Source organism: Amblyomma maculatum, chromosome 2 (genome assembly GCF_055883805.1).
Source record: "Amblyomma maculatum isolate TAMU_Amacu chromosome 2, ASM5588380v1, whole genome shotgun sequence".
NCBI classification, from domain to species: Eukaryota; Metazoa; Arthropoda; class Arachnida; order Ixodida; family Ixodidae; genus Amblyomma; species Amblyomma maculatum.
Genome location: NC_139345.1, coordinates 128,271,002 through 128,294,436, shown reverse-complemented (window position 1 = coordinate 128,294,436; position 23,435 = coordinate 128,271,002). Strand labels below are relative to the sequence as shown.

Below are 23,435 nucleotides of genomic sequence, written 5' to 3'. Positions count from 1 at the left end.
TCTAACGTGCTAGTGTGACTCAGGCTATGAGAAACGCCGCAGTGGAGGGCTGTGGATATTTCGACCACCTGGGGTTAAGCGTGCACTGACATTATATATCGCACGGGCGCCTTACCTTTCGCCTCCACCAAATAGAAGCCGCAGCGGCCGGAATTTGAACCTGCATCCTTGGAGACGTTATTCGAGGGTGGAATGTTTAACAGAATGCATACATTTCTTATGGCCAACATAACAAGTCGCTGTGGTTGCAGGAAACATTCTACATTTTTTCGGAGGGTTGCAAAAGTTGGCCATTACAAGTGGCATGTTCCTGCTTCAATTCTCGCACTCTGCGGATATGTGCTGATTCGATTTGATAATATCCTTATTGAACTGAGCAATTTGCGAAAGGTGGTACCAGTTGACAATTTATGAAGGAATGGTGATGATCCATCTGGGTGTAGGCGAAATAAAGCAGGTTAATGGGATTAACGTTTTTTATGTATGCAATGCATGGGATAAATTTTATATCGTGAAGTGAAGTGCAGTGACCGTAAGAAGATATGAAAGGAAAATCCCTAGTGGACGTTCATGAATTGAGAACTTAGTCTGGCACATGATTCTAATAATTCATGGAACAATGCTGCTGTTGTGCCATTTATTCCAGAAGCTGGACGAGTTGTGTGAAAAAATATAAATCAAGCAGATGCCTAATGTTGAAGGGGTAATGGCTGTTGTGAAAGCAATATCATTCATCCGCTGGTGCGGTACAAAGTCGGCCTTTTTTACCAGATGCCGTTCTCTTCTGAGGCCGTTCAAATACGGTGAACAGGACAATGACTAAACATTAGTCTTAAAGATCATGACTGTTCAAGTGCCACTGATTCGACCCATTAGGCAAGTGTTGTTCCCAGTCGGCAATGCAAGTGTCCTACCTTGCACTTGAATACCCTGCAGTCACCGGTATGGGTTCCAATCAATAATGAAATCAACTTTTGAACTAACAGATACTTGCGTTAACTTGAGAACATTGCTCACCTAATAGCCTCCTAAGTAGCCATCAGCTTTATAAAGGGGAGCAAAAGGCCTGATATTTGTCTTACCTCACTCACTGTCATCCTTATTAAGTCGTGGCCTTGTCTCTCACCCTCACCCTCTTCTCGTAAAAGTCCCTAGTCCTCCTTCGTACTCATCGCCTATTATTTCCAAAATTTTCTGGTCGTCTTCAACCTCAACCTCACAGTCAGTAATTCAACATTTTGGGACGTCTTTTTTTTACCTTAGTGGATATATGTTTCGATATTTCTTAGCTATCCTTGCATTGGACGCTTTCAGCTATGCTCCGCCTTGTGTATCTTTTAAGCCAGCACTACAAATCTCCTATACTCTGTTTCATACATCAGATGCAACGCAGCGAAATCTACGCAAGCAGTCCGCAAGAAAAAAAAAAAAGGAGGCGTATCACTACGCGCTCGTTTTGTGGCCGAGTGGTTCCTGCGGAAACGAACTCTATTCCGAGCATACACATTTGCAATAACTTGCTTCGCATGCCTAGACATTTTCGCAGTGCGGATCTTATAGAAAAAATGCGCACCGAAGAACCATTTTCTCAAAGAGAAATGCACAACGCGGAGGGCACAGTCAGCGCTGTCTTGTGGCACAGCTGGCAAGGTTGCGGGGCAGCGAAAACGTGACACGAACGAAAACGACATGAAAAACATACAAATTCACCGAATCCGATCCATTCTCCCTAAAAAAGGTGCTCTTTATGAAGTTGATGGCAAGTGTAAGATGTATTAAGCTTGCAGACAAAATAACCAGTATTTCCTCTCGTAAAGAGCAGGTACTACTTTTCATCGCGGATTCGGAGCGCGCGAACAAGAGCTGGAGCTTTGGCAGTGTTGCACTTGATGTATGAAACGGAGTATAGTACCCGAGAATGTCCGCAAGAAAGGAAGGCGAATCTATAGGATCACGCTAACCCGGTCATTGGTAAGAACTAAGCTATTCTTTGATTCTCCCGGAAGAGGCTTAATGATCTGTTCCGGGAGATTCAGTGCCGTTGGAAGCTCAGAAATAATCTTCTCAGAAGCCAGGCAGAAGTGAGTGCCGGGATAGTTTCAGCCAGAAAACGCTCCCAGCTTCTGGCAGAATAGACACTGCCATAACCAATTAAGCCTGCTTTTTTGAGATGCCGACGACAGACTACTGTACACGCGGAAAAAGATTTAGACTGCTGGTATTGACAGGGGTCTCGTCTCATTAGCCTCTGACCTAAGACATTAAACGCATACAGCTGTATTGACAATAAAATCGATGTGAATCTAATTGCAGCAAAAACTCTGTCACACACAGAGCAAACGCTCAACAATGTAACTAAACGGCAAGGCACGCGTAAGCGTACGCGAGTGGTGCATACAAACTTGAAAATCTGAACCTGAAGACTGGCTATGGTGAAATCGACCCATAGATAATAACGGTGTAGTGACAAAAAATAAGAGGCATAAACGCACACAACTGTAGGTGACAACGAAGTGTCACAAACGTAGAACACGCAGAGGCCGACTCCCCCTCACCTCATCACATATGCCATGCTTCACCCGTGCCAGTAGAAATTATTCTGCCCCAATTATCCCTCACCTCATCGAGTGAAAACCTCATGAGGGTCCACCTTTGTGAAGTGCCTGTGTCTGCAGCTAGAGCACGCGAAGTGTGACTTCAACAGAGCAAGGAATCGCATGCCTATATGACAAGGCAGGTGGCGTAGTAAAGTCCTACAGTTTAGAGAGCGGGCGCGCATCGAGGCACCCTACTACAGTTCCGTCGAGTAAATTCCTGCGTTAGGCTGCGTGCAAGGACACTGAAATCCACTCTGTAAACTTTTTCTCAAGTTGCCTATTGATAATCACTTTAAGTAGTTATATTAATCGCCGCACATTTCTAACACCGCTTACGGTTAGCTCAGGAAAAAACAGGAACACTTCATGACTTTCGTTTGGAAGGAGGCTGTGCAGCCGTGATTGAATCCGGACTTTGTAAAAGAGACGAAATACAAACCCGTCCGTCTCCTCTGCGATGTGCACGGTTTAAGGTCGGGGAAAACGTTCCATAGCATTCGTTTACGATTTTCCATTCGGCACGTGCGACAGGAGCCCCGCCGGGGGGGGGGGGGGGGGTGAAGTGGTGAGACGCCCGACTACTGTGCCGGTGTTTCCGGGTTCGAACCCGACCACGGCGGCTGCGCTTCAATGGAGGCGAAACGAAGCCACCGTGGTCGGGTTCGAACCCGGGAACTCCGGTACATGGAGGCGAAACGAAGGGGCGTCCGTGTGCTGTGCGATGTCAGTGCACGTTAAAGATCCCCAGGTGGTCGAAATTACTCCGAAGCCCTCCACTGCGGCTCCCATTTTTCTCTTTTCACTTTCACTCCCACCTTCCTCCCTTTCCTTACGGGCGGTCAGGTGTCCACAGAGCGTGTGACAGATACTGCGCCTTTCCCTTCCTGTGAACCAATTATTAGCGTCCTGTCGAATAATAATAATAATAATAATAATAATAATAATAATAATAATAATAATAATAATAATAATAATAATAATAATAATAATAATAATAATAATAATAATAATATTATTATTAATAATAAAATAATAATAATTGGTTCACAGGCAAGGAAAGGCGCAGTATCTGTCACACTTGCTCTGTGGACACCTTACCGCGCCGTAAGGAAAGGGAGGAAGATTGGAGTGAAAGTAGACAGAGAAAAATAAACATCACGATTTACAGTTTAAGATTTAGGCTTTAATCTGATCTGGGCTGAATGAACCGAAAAGGAGAACGTTACACACGGACATTGTTTTGTGATCCAATTCTGCTTGGAATACAATCGCAAGTGGAGCCAGAACGCTGTAAGCCCGTGTGAGTGAGATCAGGGCTGCAGTAGAGCAGCCTTGCATAAGAAATTAGACTGATTTGACAAGGAAAGTGGCATCTTTCGCGTGTCTGTACGCAGAAAGGCGACATTCTGATTACAACTGCCACTGATACCGGGTGGACGCCGTACTTTCCTCTACTGGCCGGAGTCGTCACAGAGATAGGTGGCCCACTGTCCCATGGTGAGTTTACTATTACACATCTAGCAATGTTAAAATACACTGCTGAAAATATAAACTGTTCACAGATGTACTAAGCGCAATGAGCTTTTCACGGGAGACTCTAGAGACACTCCCAAAAGTCGGGATGCCTCGTACAGAGTGGGACAAACATATTTAGTCTAAGCGAACAAACTTTCGCGCTTTTCCCATTCTGATGTTCATTGATTGATATTACAAACTTCCAAAGCAGCTTTCTATGTCAATTCCTCACCATACAATTCGCGGTCAAAAAAGAATCCAGAAGAGTTGAGCGTCACATTTATTCGTTTGCCCGTGACATTTCCTACACGACAGTAATGACTTCGAACAGACTAATTTTCTACACCGGAAACATGGTCGCAATATGAGTCTGACAACGCCAAGATTGCGAAACATTTTATTGAGCTGTCAGAAACAGGCTTTAAAAAATATTGATTGTCCTTTTTATCAGCTTACGCAAGCTACCAAACGCAAATGTATCTATCTAGGTAGTTTTTGCAAGCACCAAGATGAACAACGTAGAAGAATGAATGAAAACCGTGTTTAATAACACCGTGCAATAAGAAGCTTTATGGTGCAGTGAAGCGGTACTTGGCAGACATTTGTTGCAAATTGTACACATCTGGAGATAACATACATTGTGTTCGCAGCACTCTTTTTGTGCACGCAATCTGGGTTTAAACAGCGCCCATTTGTTGTGTGCCACTTCCCCCTCCTCATTCACAAAACAAAACAAAGAAGACTTGCTCGCTAGAATGTTTTACGTCTTTAGGTGCAAAAACCAGCAACCAGCAACAGCCTAGTTGGTAACAGGAAATGAAAAGGTATCGCTATAGTGAAAAGCTGTCTGTTGTTGGTAGATTGTGGGCACGCGAAAATTCGAGTATATTGTGAAAGAACAATGAAAAGGTGACCCTACTGAACGCGTGCACATTGTAGTTGGATATTCCATGCTTCGTTTTATTACTTACAATTGCTGCTTTGAATTATATTTGTCGCTACGTGGGTGAGAAGTCGCAATGACAAATATTTACACAGCGTTAACATAACCTGAATTCCAGCAGTCCGCGATTAGATGCCTTTTTTTTTTTTTTTTTTGAGGACGACGTGTTTAGAAAAATGTACCTAAAGGTCTGGTGCATTGCTTCGATTGTCGCACAATCTGAGAACCTTTAGGCGTGCCAGTAACTGTAAGATGAAGGAGGCTTAAGCTTGTTGGCATTGTGCATACACAAAAAAAGTTTTGGGTAGCCATTAGCATAAGATAGAAGCTGCGTAGTAAAAATGTATGCATCCACGGAACAGAAAAAGTTCTTGAGTTATTAAATAAAAAAGTCTTAGTCTAAAGAAAGACATTGTGCGCTCTGAATGAACAGCCGTAACGAGATAAATACTAAAAAATGAGCCTTTATATTTAGAAGAAATAAAGTAGCGAAGCAGCATTCAATACATTTGAGCCGCTACTAAGGTTTTCTTACTGCAAGAAACATTGCTTGCAATTTCCCCCAGAGAAACGGCGCCTAAAATAATCTGTATTTACAGCTCCCAGCCGGACATCACACTATAAATCGATAATCTTCCAATCTTGGCATCACATTCGTTACTTTCGGTGTTCTTTGAGAGGATCTTTTTAGTACGGAAGTTTTAAAAAATGCATATCGTCCTACTTGCTGGAAGCAATAATGCAGGGCAAATGATTCACACTCAGAGTGACTAGAGATCATTTTATATCTATACTTTGGTATACCGCGTTAGCATGGGCTCTGCTCGTACCCCTGCGTGGATGTATAAAACGGGTCGGCAACGTGTCCGCTATGTTTCGCATAGGCTGTGCGCACGTGGAGATATAGAATTTTACGTCATGTGCTGTAAAGGGTACAGAGCGGAAACGGGCGTGTTGTTCGCTTCCCCGAAGAGAACAGTTCTTTTCAGGACATTTTGTGCCCGTGTGGAAAGCGGTCTTGCAGAAAGGAGGTTTCACGCCTTCTTTTAACTTTCCTAGAGGACTCGGATTTGGAATCCAGATGGTGGCAGTAGTAGTAACTATTATCTATTTACGTGTGATTATGTGTGACTGACTTCTGAACACAAGTTATTTGTGAAGCGGCGCGACAATGGAGCAATTTTCGACAGAATCCGCAAGGCTACCTGTAGTCAGTAACAACCTCAACCTCTGACACTTAATATGTGATCGTTAGAATGCGTGGTACGACGTTGCATTCTGCGTCACCTCTAGATTGGAACGCCCTGATATATATATATATATATATATATATATATATATATATATATATATATATATATATATATATATATATATAAACACATTATAATATATATAATGTGTTTATATATATATATATATAAACACATTATATATATTATATATACATTATATATATATATATATATATATATATATATATATATATATATATATATATATATATATATATATATATATAAATGAAGGGAAAATGAGGGTGCTCGTTATAATACATGAAGGAAAGAAGCCAACAGTGGGCGAGGCCAAGGAAAGCATTAGGGATTGTACATTTTCTTTTGTTGTTAATTTTTACTTCAGTAATCACATAAATGAGTAATAGATTATGTTTAGGGGAAAGATAATTAAACACAAAGTAGAAGAAAACACAAAGTATGTGATTACCGAAGTAAAAATTTAGGAAAAAAGACAAAGTACAGTACCTAGTCCTTTCCTTGGCCTCGCCGACTGTTGGCATCTTTCATTCATGTATTAAAACGAGCACCCTCATTCCCCCTTCATTTATCTGCTTGTAGGTTTACGGGGGTGTCGGGTCTGGCGGTCTTGAAGCCATAGATAGCGTAAGAGGGTTCTAGCACAGCTTTCACCCTCGCTCTTGATCACGTTCTACGTGACGCTGGCGGTACCACAGGACGTTCCACGTCCACCGCTATGGTTGAGGGTGGCGCTGGTGAGCCCTCTCAAGGTTCGTATACAGGCAATATTAAAAACCAAGAAAGTAGCAGGTGGGACAGCGGCCAATGTAGCTGAGTTGAAAGAGCACCGGACGCGATATTCGGAGGTCGTGGGTTCGGTTCCCACCCTCGGCACGCTACTTTTCCTTCTACTTTGTGTTTAATTATCTTCCCCTAAACAGATTCCATTACCAATTTATGTGATTACCAAAGTGAAAATTAAAAAAAGACGAAATACAATCCCTAATGCCTTTCTTGGCCTCGCCGCGACTGTAGGCTTCTCTCCTTCACACACACACACACACACACACACACACACACACACACACACACACACACACACACACACACACACACACACACACACACACACACACACACACACACACACACACACACACACACACACACACACACACACACACACACACACACACACACACACACACACACACACACACACACACACACACACACACACACACACACACACACACACACACACACACACACACACACACACACACACACACACACACACACACACACACACACACACACACACACACACACACACACACACACACACACACACACACACACACACACACACACACACACACACACACACACACACACACACACACACACACACACACACACACACACACACACACACACACACACACACACACACACACACACACACACACACACACACACACACACACACACACACACACAAAGTTGGCGCATGATAGCCTAAGTTGCTTGTGCGCCACTAAACCCAACACACACACACACACACACACACACACACACACACACACACACACACACACACACACACACACACACACACACACACACACACACACACACACACACACACACACACACACACACACACACACACACACACACACACACACACACACACACACACACACACACACACACACACACACACACACACACACACACACACACACACACACACACACACACACACACACACACACACACACACACACACACACACACACACACACACACACACACACACACACACACACACACACACACACACACACACACACACACACACACACACACACACACACACACACACACACACACACACACACACACACACACACACACACACACACACACACACACACACACACACACACACACACACACACACACACACACACACACACACACACACACACACACACACACACACACACACACACACACACACACACACACACACACACACACACACACACACACACACACACACACACACACACACACACACACACACACACACACACACACACACACAATCGGCAGCATCTTAAAGTAACTCTTAGAAAAATCCTCACCCTTTATGTTATGGCTTGGTAAGCATTTTTTGCTTGGCTGTTGGTGGTAATTCAATGCACTTGGAAAAACATCCATGTTCCATTTCTTGCTTTCAGGCGCCGTCGTTGCTCGGGAATACGGCCTTCCGTGTGTCGTTGGTATCGACGGTATCACAAACATGCTTGCAAGTGGTACGTATGAAGTCAACTATGTTCAGTTATCGCATGCAGTTTTCTGTTTTTGCTTTTACGTTATATTGTCAGAGTGACTCTTATTTCTTAGGTATTTTTCTTGCACACAGTGTATACGTTCAGCTTCACGTGCCCAGGGTACTTTCACTCGAAAGTGGAGGACTGAGCGTTAAAGCTCATAAGCGCAATTTCACTAAGCGTTCCAACTAATTGAAAAGTAAATAAATGTGCTACATTTGGACCATTTAATAGGAATCAAATTTTGGTAGTATGAGTCATTTTTTCATTTGTCAGAAAGCAACTGAGGCAAGCGCTAACTCATATTGTGACGAAGAAGAATTAAGGAATTGGACTGAGTGACGACGACGCTGAAGTGTGCGCAGTTACTGTGCGGTACTGCATTTCCCGCTGAGCTAGATAAAGCGGACTGGGTTAACTGGTCATATAACTGGCCATGACTGGCCCTGCGTAACATCTTGATGTAGGCTGCGATTCGGTCCCTGCATCCCACGCTGGATCTCCGCTGCGGCCACTACATTGAGCCGATCAACATGTTCAATGCCGCCGACCAAGGAGCTACCGTATCCTCCCCAATGTCCCCAGAAGCCGTCGTCATGATCCAGTCGCGTGACCCTGGCTCATTTTGTGGTACTGATGACAACGTCGGCGTAGATGACTGGCTCGACCTGTATTAGCGCGCCAGCGCGAATAATTGGTTGGATGCCACTCTGACGGTAGCCAACCATATCTTTTTGAGTGGCACGGCGCGCAAGTGGTACGTCACACACGAACCCGAACTAACTTCATGGGAAACTTGTAAACAAAAGATGAATGGCCTTTTTGGTAAGCCCATAGGGAACCTACTCGCCGAAAAGAAAGGCCTGGCGTCAAGCGCACAGACGGCCACGAAACCGTACGGGGCCTGCATACAAGATGTTCTCGCTTTGTGCCACAAGGTTGACAAGGGCATGACTGAAGAAGACAAAATCGGCCATATTCTCGAAGACACTGCCGACGATGACTTCAACGTTCTCCTTTGCGAAGAGCGTAAAAGCATCGATGCTGTGTTACATACCTGTCGCCTCTTCGAACAAGCCAAATTTCGTCGAATATCGCCTCGTTTTTACCTGTTGCCAAACGCTGCATGCTAGTTCCACCAGGGTTGATTCAGCGGCTTTAAGGCAGCCGTCTGCAACAGATAACTTCACCCGCATCGGGCGACAAGAATTAGAGGCACTGGCACCTGCGGTTACCCCTGCTCTTCCAGTGCCTTCTAGCTATGCTGCCACAGTTTCATTGATAAAAGGAGTCGTCCGTCAAGATGTTGCTAACATGGCCGCGTATTTCCACAGCCCAAACCACGACCGAAAACCGCAATGTTCTGGAACCTCCAGTTATTGCCACTATCCCTACCACTCTCCGGAATAGTTTTTGTCCTTCAAACGGCTCTCCACATCCAGCGGACTGGCGCGCTCCTGACGATCGTCCCATAAGTTGTTTCTGTCATCGTGCGGGCCATATCTCCCGCCACTGCCGTAACGCAAGCCGTTGGCACTCAGAACTCCGCTTCATCAACAATCAGCACGAATTTTATCCACCAAGCCATTATACATCGCATTTTATGTCTCAAGCATCCGAGCAAGTGCGCCCCGCACCACCGGAAAATCGCTCATCATCCCCGCAAACCGATCGCTCCCGCTCTCCTGTTCCTCGCTGCAGCTCATCACCTTCCTACACAGGCCACTTCGCAGGTAATTAGGACTGCAGCTCCCGGAGATGACGCTGCATTCTCGATCTTGAGTGCAAATCCACTACCGATCTCTCCTGTCCCATTAACTCCAGCCGTTCCTGATGGGGACTATCTTCCTCCTCTGTCACCGATGTCGTTCTCGAGCCCGATGTCGTTGCCCTTCCGATTCTCACCGTCCATGCCAGTCAAACTCAAGCCACTCTACCTGTTCTAAACTTCAGCTTATCGTCAGTTTTTTCCCGAAGGCATGCCACTTCCTGAACTCATCTAACTGAGAGAATGTACAGTGTCTGACCTCAAGCATTAGTCTTCGTCTGGAGTTCCTATTGGCCCTGCCCAGTCCAGGTCCAGTTCTGGTGTCACCTCTGGGATGATGGCGGCAGATCTACCACATGATCTCGCACAAGATCTGCCCAACCTTCTGTTTGCTTACAGCGATATCTTCGACATTGGTCGCCGTCCGCTGAGTCAGACAACAAACGTTACTGACTGCATAAACACCGGGTACGTCCGTCCTGTCCACCAGCGCCCATGCCATGTGTCCCATTCAGAACGTCAAGTAATACAAAGCGAGGTTCGCCAAGATGCTGGCTAACGACATCATCGAGCCTTCAAGTAGCCCTTGGGCATCTCCTGTGGTTCTCTTTAAAAATAAAGACAACACATGGCGTTCGTGCGTTGTTTACCGCCGCTTCAACAAGATAACCAAGAAAGATGTCTATCCTTTCCCTCGCATAGACGATGCCCTCAACTGTTTACACGGGATCAAGTACTTTTCATCGATTGACCTGCGTTCGGGCTACTGGCAGATTACCATCGACGAATGCGACCGCGAGAAAGCAGCGTTCATCACCCCTGATGACCTTTACCAGTTCCAGGTGATGCCATTCAGCTTTTGTAATGCCCCTGCGACCTTCAAACGGATGATGGACTCGTTGCTTCGGGGTTTCAAGTGAGCAACTCGCCTGTGTTAATTAGATGATGTAATTGTTTTTTCGTCCACTATGGAAAGCCACTTGGATTGTCTTTATGCCGCTTTGGTCACCGCGAAATCAAGATTCTTGGGCACTTGTTCAATAATGACGGCGTCCAACCCAACCAAGATAAAGTCCGCGCTGTCAGCTCATTCTCAGCTCCTAGTTCTGCACTTGATGATCGAATTTCCATCGGTTTGTGCTCCCATTTGCGTCGGTTGCTACCCAATTTTGCAGTCATTGCCCGTCCTTTCACCAACCTGTTGAAAAAGGACGCGCTCTTCTGCTGGGGCCCAGACCAGGAGGGCGCTTCCTCATCACTTATTGCCGCACTCACCTTATCATCACTCTTAGCCCATTTCTGCCTGTCCGCTCCGACAGAACTACGCACCTAAGCAAGTGGCCATGACATTGGAGCAATCCTTGCTCAGCGGCAAAGTGGTCATTACCGAGTTATCGATTATGCAAGTCGTCTCCTATCCTACCCAGAATGAAATTATTCCATTACTGAGTGTGAATAACTTTCCCTCGTGTGGGCTATGGCCAAATTTCGTCCCTACGTATTTCGACAACAATTTGCCGTTGCTACAGACGACCATACGCTTTGCTGGCAGTCTTCTCTTGAAGACTACTGTCCGTCCTGGACGCTGGGCGTTACGATGTCAGGAGTACACCTTCTCGATAACTTATAAAGTCGTCGGAATCCCCGTGATGTAGACTGCTTGTGCCGTTACCCAGTTGATTCCCCTCCTTCTTCCGAGTGCGGAGTTGACAACTGCGTCATCTCAATTTTTGACGTTTCTAATACCGCATATGAACAGCGTTCAGATGCCTCCCTTGCCAGAATCATCGACCAGCTCACCACTAACCCAACGCATCCTTCTGTCGTCTAGTTTGTGCCCCAAGTGGATATCCTGTACCGCCGTAATCTGCGTCCGAATGGTTCAGAGTTCTTGCTAGTTGTGCCTCGCCCCCTTCGCTCTACCGTTCTAGAGCAGCTGAATGACGCACCCACAGCTGGCTACCTGTGTGTTACCCGCACCTATGACAACGCACATCGACTTTGTTTCTGACCTGGACTTTACTGATCTGTGCGGCGCTATATAGCAGGTTGCGAGCTGTGCCAACGTAGGAAGAAGCCCTCCGTACATCACTCCGGAACTCTTCATCCAATTCCAATCCCGTCCACTCCAGTTTCGTGCTTTGGTAATGGCCTGCTCGGACCGTTTCCACTTTCTTTATCAGGAAGTAAATGGATTGCTTTTGCGAAGGAATATACGACGCGCTAAGCCATCGCGCGAGCCATACCAAAAAGCTGTGCCACAGACGTCACGGACATCCTGCTGAATGACGTCATACCGCATCATGGCACTCCCCGACAGCTGATAATCGACCGTGGTTCCTACCTCCTGGCAAGAGTGGCCAACGAAATCCTTCATTCATGTTCTGTCCGTGATAAATTCAGTACAGCTTATCTCCTGACTAAAGGTCTGACGGAACGATTCAACCGTACGCTCACGGAGACACTCTGTATGTACGTCTCAGATGATCATCGCGATTGGGATGTGAGCCTACCTTTTGTGACCTTCACATATAACTCCACCCGCCACGACATCGCTGGATACCCTCCTTTCTATCTTCTTTTTGGGTGAGATACAGCACTTCCCTTCCACACGGTCTTCCCTGCTCCCGATACTGTCAGCCGTCACACCCAAGACACGATTGTTCGAGCTGACGCCGTCCGTCAAATTGCCCGCAGCCGACTTTCTACCTCTCTGAAGCTCAGAAAAGCCGTTATGATATTGTGGAAGAAGGCGAGGTCGTGGCGGCAAGGACAGCGAAGCCTTGTCCAGCGTTTTAATCCGGTCACCAACCCAGGCACGCGCCAGAGCCGGCGCCGCGGGACGATGATGATGGTATGTACAAATGAAAGAAGATGATGATGGCATGTACAAATGAAAGAAGGTCCACAGAAGGCTCACACAATCTGCCCGGGGGGTCGGAAGCGGCCAGCCTGGCCGCTCCTAACTAACCGATGTACCGCGGCGCACAAACGGTTTCAAGCGAGAGACATGAACAATTTCAGTTCCACGGTGGCGTCGATCGGCTGGGGGATCAACAGGCGCGACTTTGTAGTTAACTGGAGAAGTTTGGCTGATGATCTTGTAGGGACCAAGGTAGCGGTGGTGGAATTTGTCACTAAGGCCAGGGGTGCGCAGTGGAGTATAAAGCAGTACTTCGTCACCGGGACGATAAGAGACCACGCGATGCGTAGAATCGTAGCGGCTCTTGCGGTCTTCCTGGCACGCTGCTGTGTTGAGGCGGGCAAGATGACGGCATCTGGCCACACGAGATAAGAACTGGGTAGGTACCGATGTGGAGTAGTCGGGCGTAGAGAAGAAGGAAGCGTCGAGAATTGTAGTGGGAGGACGGCCATAAACGAGGAAAAATGGAGAATAACCGGTAGTCCGTTGTACTGCTGTGTTATAGGCGAAAGTGACGAATGGTAGAATAGTGTCCCAATTTCGATGATCCGGTGTGATATACATGGAGATCATATCCGATAAGGTGCGGTGAAATCGCTCAGTCAGCCCGTTAGTCTGGGGATGGTAGCTCGAGGTTGTCTTATGAAGGGTGGATGACGCGTAAAGAACTTCGGCAACGACTGTCGATAAGAAGGCCGTCCCGCGGTCACTTAGGAGCACCCGAGGAGCGCCATGACGCAATACAATTGATTGCAAAAAGAAATTTGCTACTTCTTGAGCGGAACCGGTCGGTACAGGTGCTGTCTCAGCATAGCGTGTAAGGTGGTCGACAGCTGTTATAATCCAATGGTTACCCCCCTCGGAGAGAGGTAGGGGACCATATAAATCGATGCCGACTACGTAGAATGGCGTGGCGGGACAGGGAACAGGTTGTAGAAGGCCAGCGGGTGAAGAAGTCGGCCGTTTGCGACGTTGGCATAGAGGGCAGGATGCGACGTATTTGGCAACGCTGGAAGATAGGCCAGGCCAAAAGAATCGTTTTTTCACGCGGTCGTAGGTTTTGTCAATACCAAGGTGACCTGCAGTAGCGTCATCGTGGAGAGCCGCCAGTATTCGTTGACGAAGCGCACGCGGCACGACTGGTATCCAGCGAGTTCCGTCAGGGCAATACACGAAGCGGAGTAGGATGCCATCTTCGAGCTTGAAATTGCGAAGTTGTCGGCGAAGCCGAGCATTGGGCGGGTCCGAAGCGCCAATAAGGCGATCGATGATGGGACGGCAGTAGGCATCGGCTAATTGCTGTGAGCGGAGAGTGTGTTTGTTCTCTGCGTCGTCAAATGAAACTGTTGTGATATACGTCGGGGAAAGAGATGGTCGGCTGTGGTCATAGGTGGAAATGCATTGGGAAGAAAAACAGCAAGCCGATTCCGAAAGTGGACAGCGAGAAAGAGCGTCGGCGTCTTGGTGTTGGCGACCCGATTTATAAATGACGTCAAAATCGTATTCTTGCAGGCGTAGAATCCAACGGCCAAGTCGGCCTGTCAAATTTTTGAGCGAAGACAACCAGCAAAGAGCATGGTGATCGGTCACAACTGTGAAGTGCCGACCGTATAGGTAAGGGCGAAACTTTTGGACAGCCCAGACGACGGCAAGGCACTCCTGTTCTGTAATAGTGTAGTTTTTCTCAGCTGGAGTCATAGTCCGACTGGCGAAGGCAATCACTTTCTCACGCGAAGTTGCATCGCGCTGCAGAAGTACAGCGCCAAGACCGATACCACTGGCATCAGTGTGCAGGATGGTTGGAGCGCTGTCACTGAAGTGGCCAAGAACAGGGTCTGATGTGAGGGCGTGCTTCAGGTTATTAAAAGCAGCTTCGCACAGTTCAGTCCACACGAAAGGGCTGCGTGCTTTAAGTAGTTGATGGAGGGGAGCAGCAATACTTGCAAAATGCTTTATAAAACGCCGGAAATAAGACGCCAGGCCGAGAAAACTGCGCAACTCTGTAGTCCGTTGTGGACGAGCAAATTTCAAGACTGCAATAATTTTTTCAGGGTCTGGACGAATGCCATCATGGCTGACTAGATGTCCCAATATTTTAATTTCCTTCTGTGCAAAGTGGCACTTCTTGGTGTTGAGCTGAAGGCCCGCTGAAGCGAGACACGTGAGGACCTCATTCAGGCGCGTGAGATGGTCGTTAAAAGTTGACGAAAAGATGACAATGTCATGCAAGTAGCATAAACAGGTTCTCCATTTTAGGCCACGAAGCACAGTATCGATCATCCTTTCAAATGTCGCTGGTGCGTTACAAAGTCCGAAAGGCATAATATTAAATTCGTAAAGGCCATCGGGAGTTGCGAAAGCGGTTTTTTCTTTATCGTCCTCGTGCATAGGTATTTGCCAATAACCTGAGCGGAGGTCCAAAGTCGAGAAATATTCGGCGCCTTGGAGAGAGTCAAGGGCGTCATCAATTCTTGGCATTGGGTATACATCTTTGCGGGTAATTTTGTTGAGTGCGCGGTAATCAACACAAAAGCGTACCGAGCCGTCCTTTTTTTTAACTAACACTACTGGGGAGGACCATGGACTTGTCGAGGGACGAATAATATTGCGATGGAGCATGTCATTTACATTTTCTTCAATTACCTTTCGTTCAGAGAGGGAAACCCGATAAGGCCGTCGGCGAACGATAGAGTTACCTTCAGTAATGATGCGATGGTGCGCAACACTAGTCCGTCCCAGTGGTGGGGAAGTGGCATCAAAAATGGCTTGGTGTTGTCGAAGCAATGTCAGCAGTTCTTGGCGTTGGTTCGGCGTGAGGTTAGGATTAATAGTCTTTGTGAGAACAGAAAGAGAGACGTCTGTCGAAACACGGTGCTGAGACTGAGGGGCGGTGAGCACCATCAAGGACAAAGGTTGAACATCCACCTTGCAGGGGAGAGAAGTTCCTTTTCGGAGCACGAGGGATTCACGTGAAGTGTTAGTGGCCGCTACTGTCACTGAGCCGTTGCAGAACCTCACAAGACTAGACGGGAAGGCGATACCGCGTTCAAGATGACGATAAGATGGTGCGATGAGTACGTCCCCGTCAGCGATGTGGTCAGAAACAACGGTAAGCAGTTTTTCGCACTGAGGAGGCAGAACAGTATCAGCGGCGGCAACGAGGGGATGATGTCGTTCAGAAACTTCAGATGAAAAATCGCTGTCTGTCATATGGATAACACGGTCGCCACAAGAAATTAATGCCGAAGCGGTTGACAAAAATCCCATCCAAAAATTATCAGATGCGCACATGGAGAGAGCACAGCAAACTGCACATGATGGCGGACGCCGTCAATAACAACTCGTACGGTGCACTTTGCTAAAGGGCGCAAAGGGACGTCATTGGCTCCACGGAGTTCAGGCCCATCATATGGTGTCGTAACTTTTCGCAAACGGTAGCACAAATCAGCGTGAATGACAGAAATTGCAGCCCCTGTATCAATCAATGCTTCTACCGGTAATCCTTCAGCGAAAACAGAAATCACATTATACGGGCGATCTGGAGGACTTTTGGTAAGTTCGCAGACTGCAGTTTGACCACCGGAAACTGCAACGCTTAGTTTTCCGGATGGCGGACAGGGAGAGTTGTTGCGGGTCGGAGAGGGAAAACTGAGCGGCGGTATGGGGATAGGGACCGACGTCGGGACGCATGGGTTCCACGAGGCTCAGACGAGGATTCTGGAGGTGGGGATGATCTTCGAGGTGGGCTGGACATAGGAGGTCGTCGCTGATAATATGAGGGTACGTCACTTTCGAATGCGTCATAACCACGCCGCTCGTTCTGAATACGGCGACGGCAGAAGCGGGATATATGTCCTCGTATTCCACAGTAGTAGCACACTGGGCGAGAGGGGCGCCAGGGTGCGTAATAGGGTGGCGTAGGCTGAGCCGTCGTCAAGGCGTTGATGTGGTTGTAGGGCGATGCCAGTTGGGTCGGCGGAACAAAAGGAGGGGGTGATGCTGCGACTTGCGCGTAAGTCGATGCTTGGCGGGGTGCAGGAGGGTCGGACGGCATAGGTCGCGTGATTGTTGCCAGCTCATCTTTAATGATGTTGCGTAGACCGGCGTCATTAGAAGGTACGGAAGAATGATCGCACCCGTGTCGACAGACAGGCTTGAGGGCTTGGAGCTCCTCCCGGATGATGGCTCGAATCAGTGCCCGTAGATCCAGGTCAGCATAGGTCGGGCCTGTAGCAATGCTGGGCTGCAATCGGGAGGACTGCAGCTGGTCGATGCGTTGGCAGGTCGCAATAATGGCGTCAACAGTAGAAGGATTCTGGGCAATCAGGGTATTATAAGCCACAGAATTAATTCCTTTTAAGATGTGGTGTACGCATTCAGGTTCCGGCATGGTGGGACTAACACGCCGGCAGAGTGCAAGTATGGCCTCTATATAAGACGCGTACGACTCATCGGGACCTTGGAGGCGAGAGGCGAGCTTGTTCTTCGCGACCTCAGTGCGAACTGCTGGGTCGGCGAAATATTGGCGGAACTGCTGCTTGAATGTTGTCCAGTTAGTGGTGTGGGGTTCGCGGTTAATAAACCAGGTTCTGGCGACCTCAATGAGGTAGAAAGAAACGTTCAGAAATTTTAGAGCGTCGTCCCACCGGTTGTAGTTACTGCAGCGTTCATAGGTGTCCAGCCAGTCATCGACGTCTTCGTCGCGACGACCAGCGAACAGCGGCGGGTCGCGTTGTCGTGCGGGCATAGTCGGAGGGGGTGGTGCAGCCGAGGTAGAGGGTCCTGCCGAATCGTGGGTGCTCTCGGTAGACATAACGATGGTGGCAGGCGGTAAACAGCGACCGGAACGTAGCTACAGCGAGAGGCAGGGCACAAAACAGCAAGGGGATCAATTCTCACCTCCACCACTTGTGGAAGAAGGCTAGGTCAAGACGGCGAGGTCGTGGCGGCAAGGACAGCGAAGCCTTGTCCAGCGTTTTAATCCGGTCACCAACCCAGGCACGCGCCAGAGCCGGCGCCGCGGGACGATGATGATGGTATGTACAAATGAAAGAAGATGATGATGGCATGTACAAATGAAAGAAGGTCCACAGAAGGCTCACAATATTTGCGATCTTGATGTTTAATACGCACCTGACTCTCTTGTTTTGTTGTGGCTCCCGTCGCGATGTGTCGGCCTAAGTGCAAAGCTATTGCCGCGGTATAAAGTGTCGTTCGCCAAGTCACCGACGTTGCTTATGAGATCGAACTCTTGGTGCCCAACTCCTCACAACCCGCACCATTATCTGAGATAGTCCACGTGACGCGGCTTAAGCCTTACAATCCGCCTTCTTCTCTTCCGCTGTAGCAAGCACCGGTACTGTGCTTCCAAGAAGGGAGGAGGGGGTCACGTGACGAAGAATTTAGGTATTTTTCTGAGTGACAACGACGCTGAAATGTGTGCAGTTACTGGACGGTACTGCATTTCTCGCTGTGCTACATCAGACAGACTAGGTTAACTGGCCTTATCAAGGTTCTCCGCAACGATATATAGTGACTGCCGCAGTTACAATTACCATGCTGAAACTGTGACTTTGATGGGCACCCTTCTTTGCAGAAAAAAAAGAACGCGTCTGACACCAATGTGCGAGGACATAAGCACTCTAAGAATGCAGGCTGTTTTACGGATGAAAGGGAGAGTTAGACGTTTGAATAAAATTTATAATCCTCAGCACTACTTTGAAGAATTTCTAGCAACATAGATTCGAGAGTTATAGCATAGCGTAACCTATGACCCGCTACCGTGATGCGCTGAGGTGCGTGACCAGTGTGCAAGTTCTGATTAGTACAGGCGGGATGAGCATGATCGCTACCGTCAAGCGCTCTCACATATAGCAGCGGATCGCGGATTGCGCCATGCTTCAACTCTCTATTAAGAGCGCTGTGAGCGGCAGGCAGCCGTAATTTGGACCTTACTTTAATTTCATTTGAAGACTCTCAAGGCTGGTTAGGTGTTACAGGGAAGAGGGGTTTGATCTTTGTGATGAAGTGGGAATGAGAAGCGTGTCTCCTGCGCTTCTTAATCGCCTGTCAGAACTACGGCTTCAACACAGAAATATGTACAGTCGTACGACAGTCCTGCCATAATACACCAGGGCACCTTTTCCTCAGTTCTCTATACCGTACCTAGCCTGTCACCCCATGAATACATCATTACAACTGGTCAAAAGGTTGATGAGGCAGTCGAGGGTGATTTTGATTCAAATTTACTCGTCTGGTAAAAATGCAGTTTATTCCGGACTTGTTCGTTTATGTAGCTGTCATATGCTTGCATCAAAAGAGATGACTACAAATGTTCTACTGTCCTGAAGGATTATTAGAAGATCTATCCAACCTCATGGAAATACATCACCTCTGATCTTTTTAATAGTAGCATTCAGGAGCGGCAAGGGCTCGTTAGAATTCCATGAAAGGTGTAGATGTATTTTTCGGGGTCTAATTTCTACAAGAGATATTTAGGTTCATTGCTAGAGTAACAGCTGAATTTGTTATTGTTCTCAAGCTTCTCAATGCATTTCTTAGGAGTACAAACCCTCTGTTGTGTGGAAAACGTCTTAAACGCGTGCAAGTGAAGACCTCATGATCTTGGTTTTATTTATTGGGCATTAGTTAAAGCGTGATTGGCATAGCTATAAGTTACGCCTTGTGGTCGTGGCTACCGTACACTTTTGTTTCCCTACATTATAATCTAGGGTTTTATTTCAAGTAATGATTTCAGAAATATTTAAAACCAAATAGAGTTAGTAAATGTATGACCTTTCTTCATAGAGGTAATGCTTTAAAGTGGACATAAACTGTGAAGGTAAATGTTCTCGATCTGCCGACAATCTAAAACCTATTCGCAGATCATTTAGTTACGGCTGTAACTGCTATAAGGAGCTAAAGAAACATCCATTAGGGCTAGATGGTACATACGATTTGAGGGATAAAGTAATCGCCCTATTAATTTATCCCTCAAATAATATGCTGTTAGCGTGTATGTTTGTATTGGTAGCATAAAGATGATGTCCCAAGTCTATATACGCTATATGATTTCCTCCACATATCCTTCTTTCACAGGTGACTACATCCAGTTGGATGGGAACACAGGTGTTCTGAGGAAACTTTCAGCCCCAGTGGCTGAAGACGACTGAAGATTTCAGTACATCCAGGCGAAGTGCCCATTTCACCCAAGGATTTTAGGCCGGTGAAGCTAGCAGCAAGCATCTTCCATCATCGTTAACTAGTTATGTTTTTTGAATAAAGAAATTTTTATCTGAAGTTATTAAATGAAACAGATTAGTTGTATAAAATTGTTTGAAAAACTTCTTATAAAAGCCTGCCAATAATATTAATGCGAGTGTTTTATTTTAGTCCGGCTCATTGCAGAAAATTATACTCCGCATCGCTTGAGCCCTGTTGTCTTTTTGCTGCATTTGAGAAAGTGACGGAATCCCGTCTCAACGCTGGGGGGGGGGGGGGGGGGGGGGCGTGGGGGGGGAGGTGGCACTCAGCTTTGTAAGAGGGCCCTCCGTGAAATGGAGAGGCTCTCAAGTGCCATGTAGGTGGCTGCCCCTCCACCCTCTGCAACAATGGGAAGAAACGTTTACACCACCACCACAACTACTTTGGTACGGGACAAAGCGCTCATGCTGGGTATTCACCCGTGTAGCCTTCTCGTCAATTAGCACCTGTCTTCACGTCATATTCTATAGCTGGCTTTCACATAACAACATAAAAACAGTTGTTTTTAATTAATGTTTTGCCATTAGGATGAGCTAATGCACCCTTGCAGGCCTGCTTGAATATGCCCTGAGTTCCTTTTTAAGACGACCCTGCAAGTGTAGTGAACGCAGCTACAACTGAGCGTATACCAGCCGTTCAGCATGAAGATGACGTAGGTAGCAGGAGTGCGACGATTTGCTCATGCACTTTGTGTACACGTTTGTAAGACGTTAAGAATTGCAATTAGCGCTGCAGGAGAAAATTGCGACGCCCAAGAGCACCTGCCGTAATAAAAAAAATGCATTGAACGTTCAAGAGTAAACTCGAACAGCTCTCATTCAATCACGAATGCAAGAGCACTGAATGGGTGCAATGGTTAAAGAAAGCGCAGGACTGCGAACGATATATGACCGCGGAAGAACGCCAACCTATATTACCCTTTGCTTTCACGGGTCTAAGGTGGCAGGTTTGTCTGGATAACCAGAAAGTAACAACTGCGTTCTGTTGCCGATTTCCTCGTGAAAGCTAGTCGTCAAATGGAAGCGCTTGACGAATAGAGCAGTCTGCAGAGAGAGAAGTCTTTACACCGACATGGACCTCGGGGTAGGGGCTCAGCAAGGGGGAGGGTCTCTTCTTTGCCGGCTCACCTGCGCCGCGGCCGCAGAGAAGGTCTTGAAGTAAGCCTCCTCCGCCAGGCGTACAATGATCTTTTGTTCACCCGCATTTGGGCTGCGGATGTAGGACTCCCAGGTAATTTGATCAAGAGGATTAGTCTCTTTAGCATCCGGAAAATCGGGGAATTGCCTGATTAGATGATTTTGACTCAGAAGTACATTGCAGAGATTGCAAGCCTCTGGGTCACCTGTCAGCTCATTATGCTGAGTAACATGCTGCGCCACACCCTGCATTTTGAGCGTGCTAGGGACCAGGCTAAGCAGAATGATCTATCCGCCAGAAGTCTGTAGGTGTCATTACGGTTCTCTGCTGTTTAAAAGGGTGCGCGCTCAGGAAGCGCTTCATAATGGTGGGTAGCCACATCTCTGTCTCCAGTTGTGCACCACAGATGGCGCGAGGGGCACACAGCTTGCAGAGAAATGACACGCATTGCCTTTTATGTGGACGTTCTTGCTGGTGAACGTAGGGCTTGTCATGTTAAGTTAAAGTGCAGAGAAGGCATGCGCTGTAGACCCGAAGCGATGGTGTGCCTAACATCTAGCACTGCTTTTACTCCACTGTCGTTAGAGTGTTTATTCTATCTGAGACATTGTATATGTAATAAACTTGCTAAAATCTGTTTCGTAACGTGTAGTGGTTCCGTGAGCAGAAGCACCGTTCACGTGGTGTTTAACCATCAAAAGGCACAAGAGTCTTAATTACAATGTCGGCTTGATCTGACTTAAGAAAAACGCCACGAAAAAATTATGCGTTCATTTAAGCTCCGCCTTCCAGGGTATGACGAGATCGCATTACGCTGCTAAGCTACCGTGTTATTCCGCTATATATGTCGCAGGCGACCATTCGACATATCAAGCCTCGCTTTAAGAATCCCGCGTGAGCGTGCTTGCGTGGTGTATCAGTAGCGTATACCCGGGCAGGTTTGACATTTCCGGGGATACGCAACCGAATTGGCGGCTTTTACAGACGGCTGGGGAAACAATGTTTCGGTTGGTGACTTTGCTGCTCTGTACCGACTTCAATAGCGTAGCTCTTACCTTCACGCTTGGCGATCTCGCGTCAGCTTGTCCTCGTCTGTCACGTGACCACTAAGGGCTTGAGTTTTTCATGTTCATCATGGTTGGTTCCAACCTTAGCCAACTTAGTATAAAGGAATCTTATCGTAAAGGTTCCTGGACATCTCGCCTGCTGGCGGGGCGAAAAGGGCCCACGATAACTGCTGTTCTCCACGTCTCGCCCTTCACACCCGATCTCAGCGCTTCGTGCTCTCTACCATGCACCCGGCGCGTTTTCATTGGCGGAACGGCTGGTCTTTCGGCAACGCGTCCACTTAAGATGTCTCACATCGACCAGGTTTGAGATCAGCCAGTCTAGATTAGTTAATTGCTTTGGCCATATTGACGCACAAAAGAAGGCTCTCACATTGTAAACAATCGAAATTGGAGGCACTATTTTGACTTAGCACGACACGTTTCCCGTCAATAAAGTCATTAATACAGGTACCCCCCAATATAAAATTGAAAACTGACACTTTCTTGTACCATGGCGACATTTTTGTCAGCTAAATTTAATGTCTTCTTTAATTTCTGGCTGGATATTTAATTGGCGCTTTTCTTCCCAGAACAGCTGGCAACCTTGGTAGTGTGCCTGATTAGGCATCCAAGGGCACT

At 47.2% G+C, this 23,435-nt stretch overlaps 1 protein-coding gene across 1 annotated transcript in view; it reads left to right on the top strand.

Moving 5' to 3' along the window:
* Window positions 1-20,771, top strand: part of LOC146199795 (uncharacterized) — a 98,280-nt gene extending 77,509 nt beyond the window's left edge. Inside the window, exons 37-39 of the mRNA XM_084592199.1 lie at window positions 3,992-4,094; window positions 8,564-8,638; window positions 20,446-20,771. Of these exons, the coding sequence (XP_084448325.1) occupies window positions 3,992-4,094; window positions 8,564-8,638; window positions 20,446-20,519 (252 nt within the window). The 3' untranslated portion in view covers window positions 20,520-20,771. The remainder of the gene's footprint in view (window positions 1-3,991; window positions 4,095-8,563; window positions 8,639-20,445) is intronic.
* The last annotated feature ends 2,664 nt before the right edge of the window (window positions 20,772-23,435 follow it).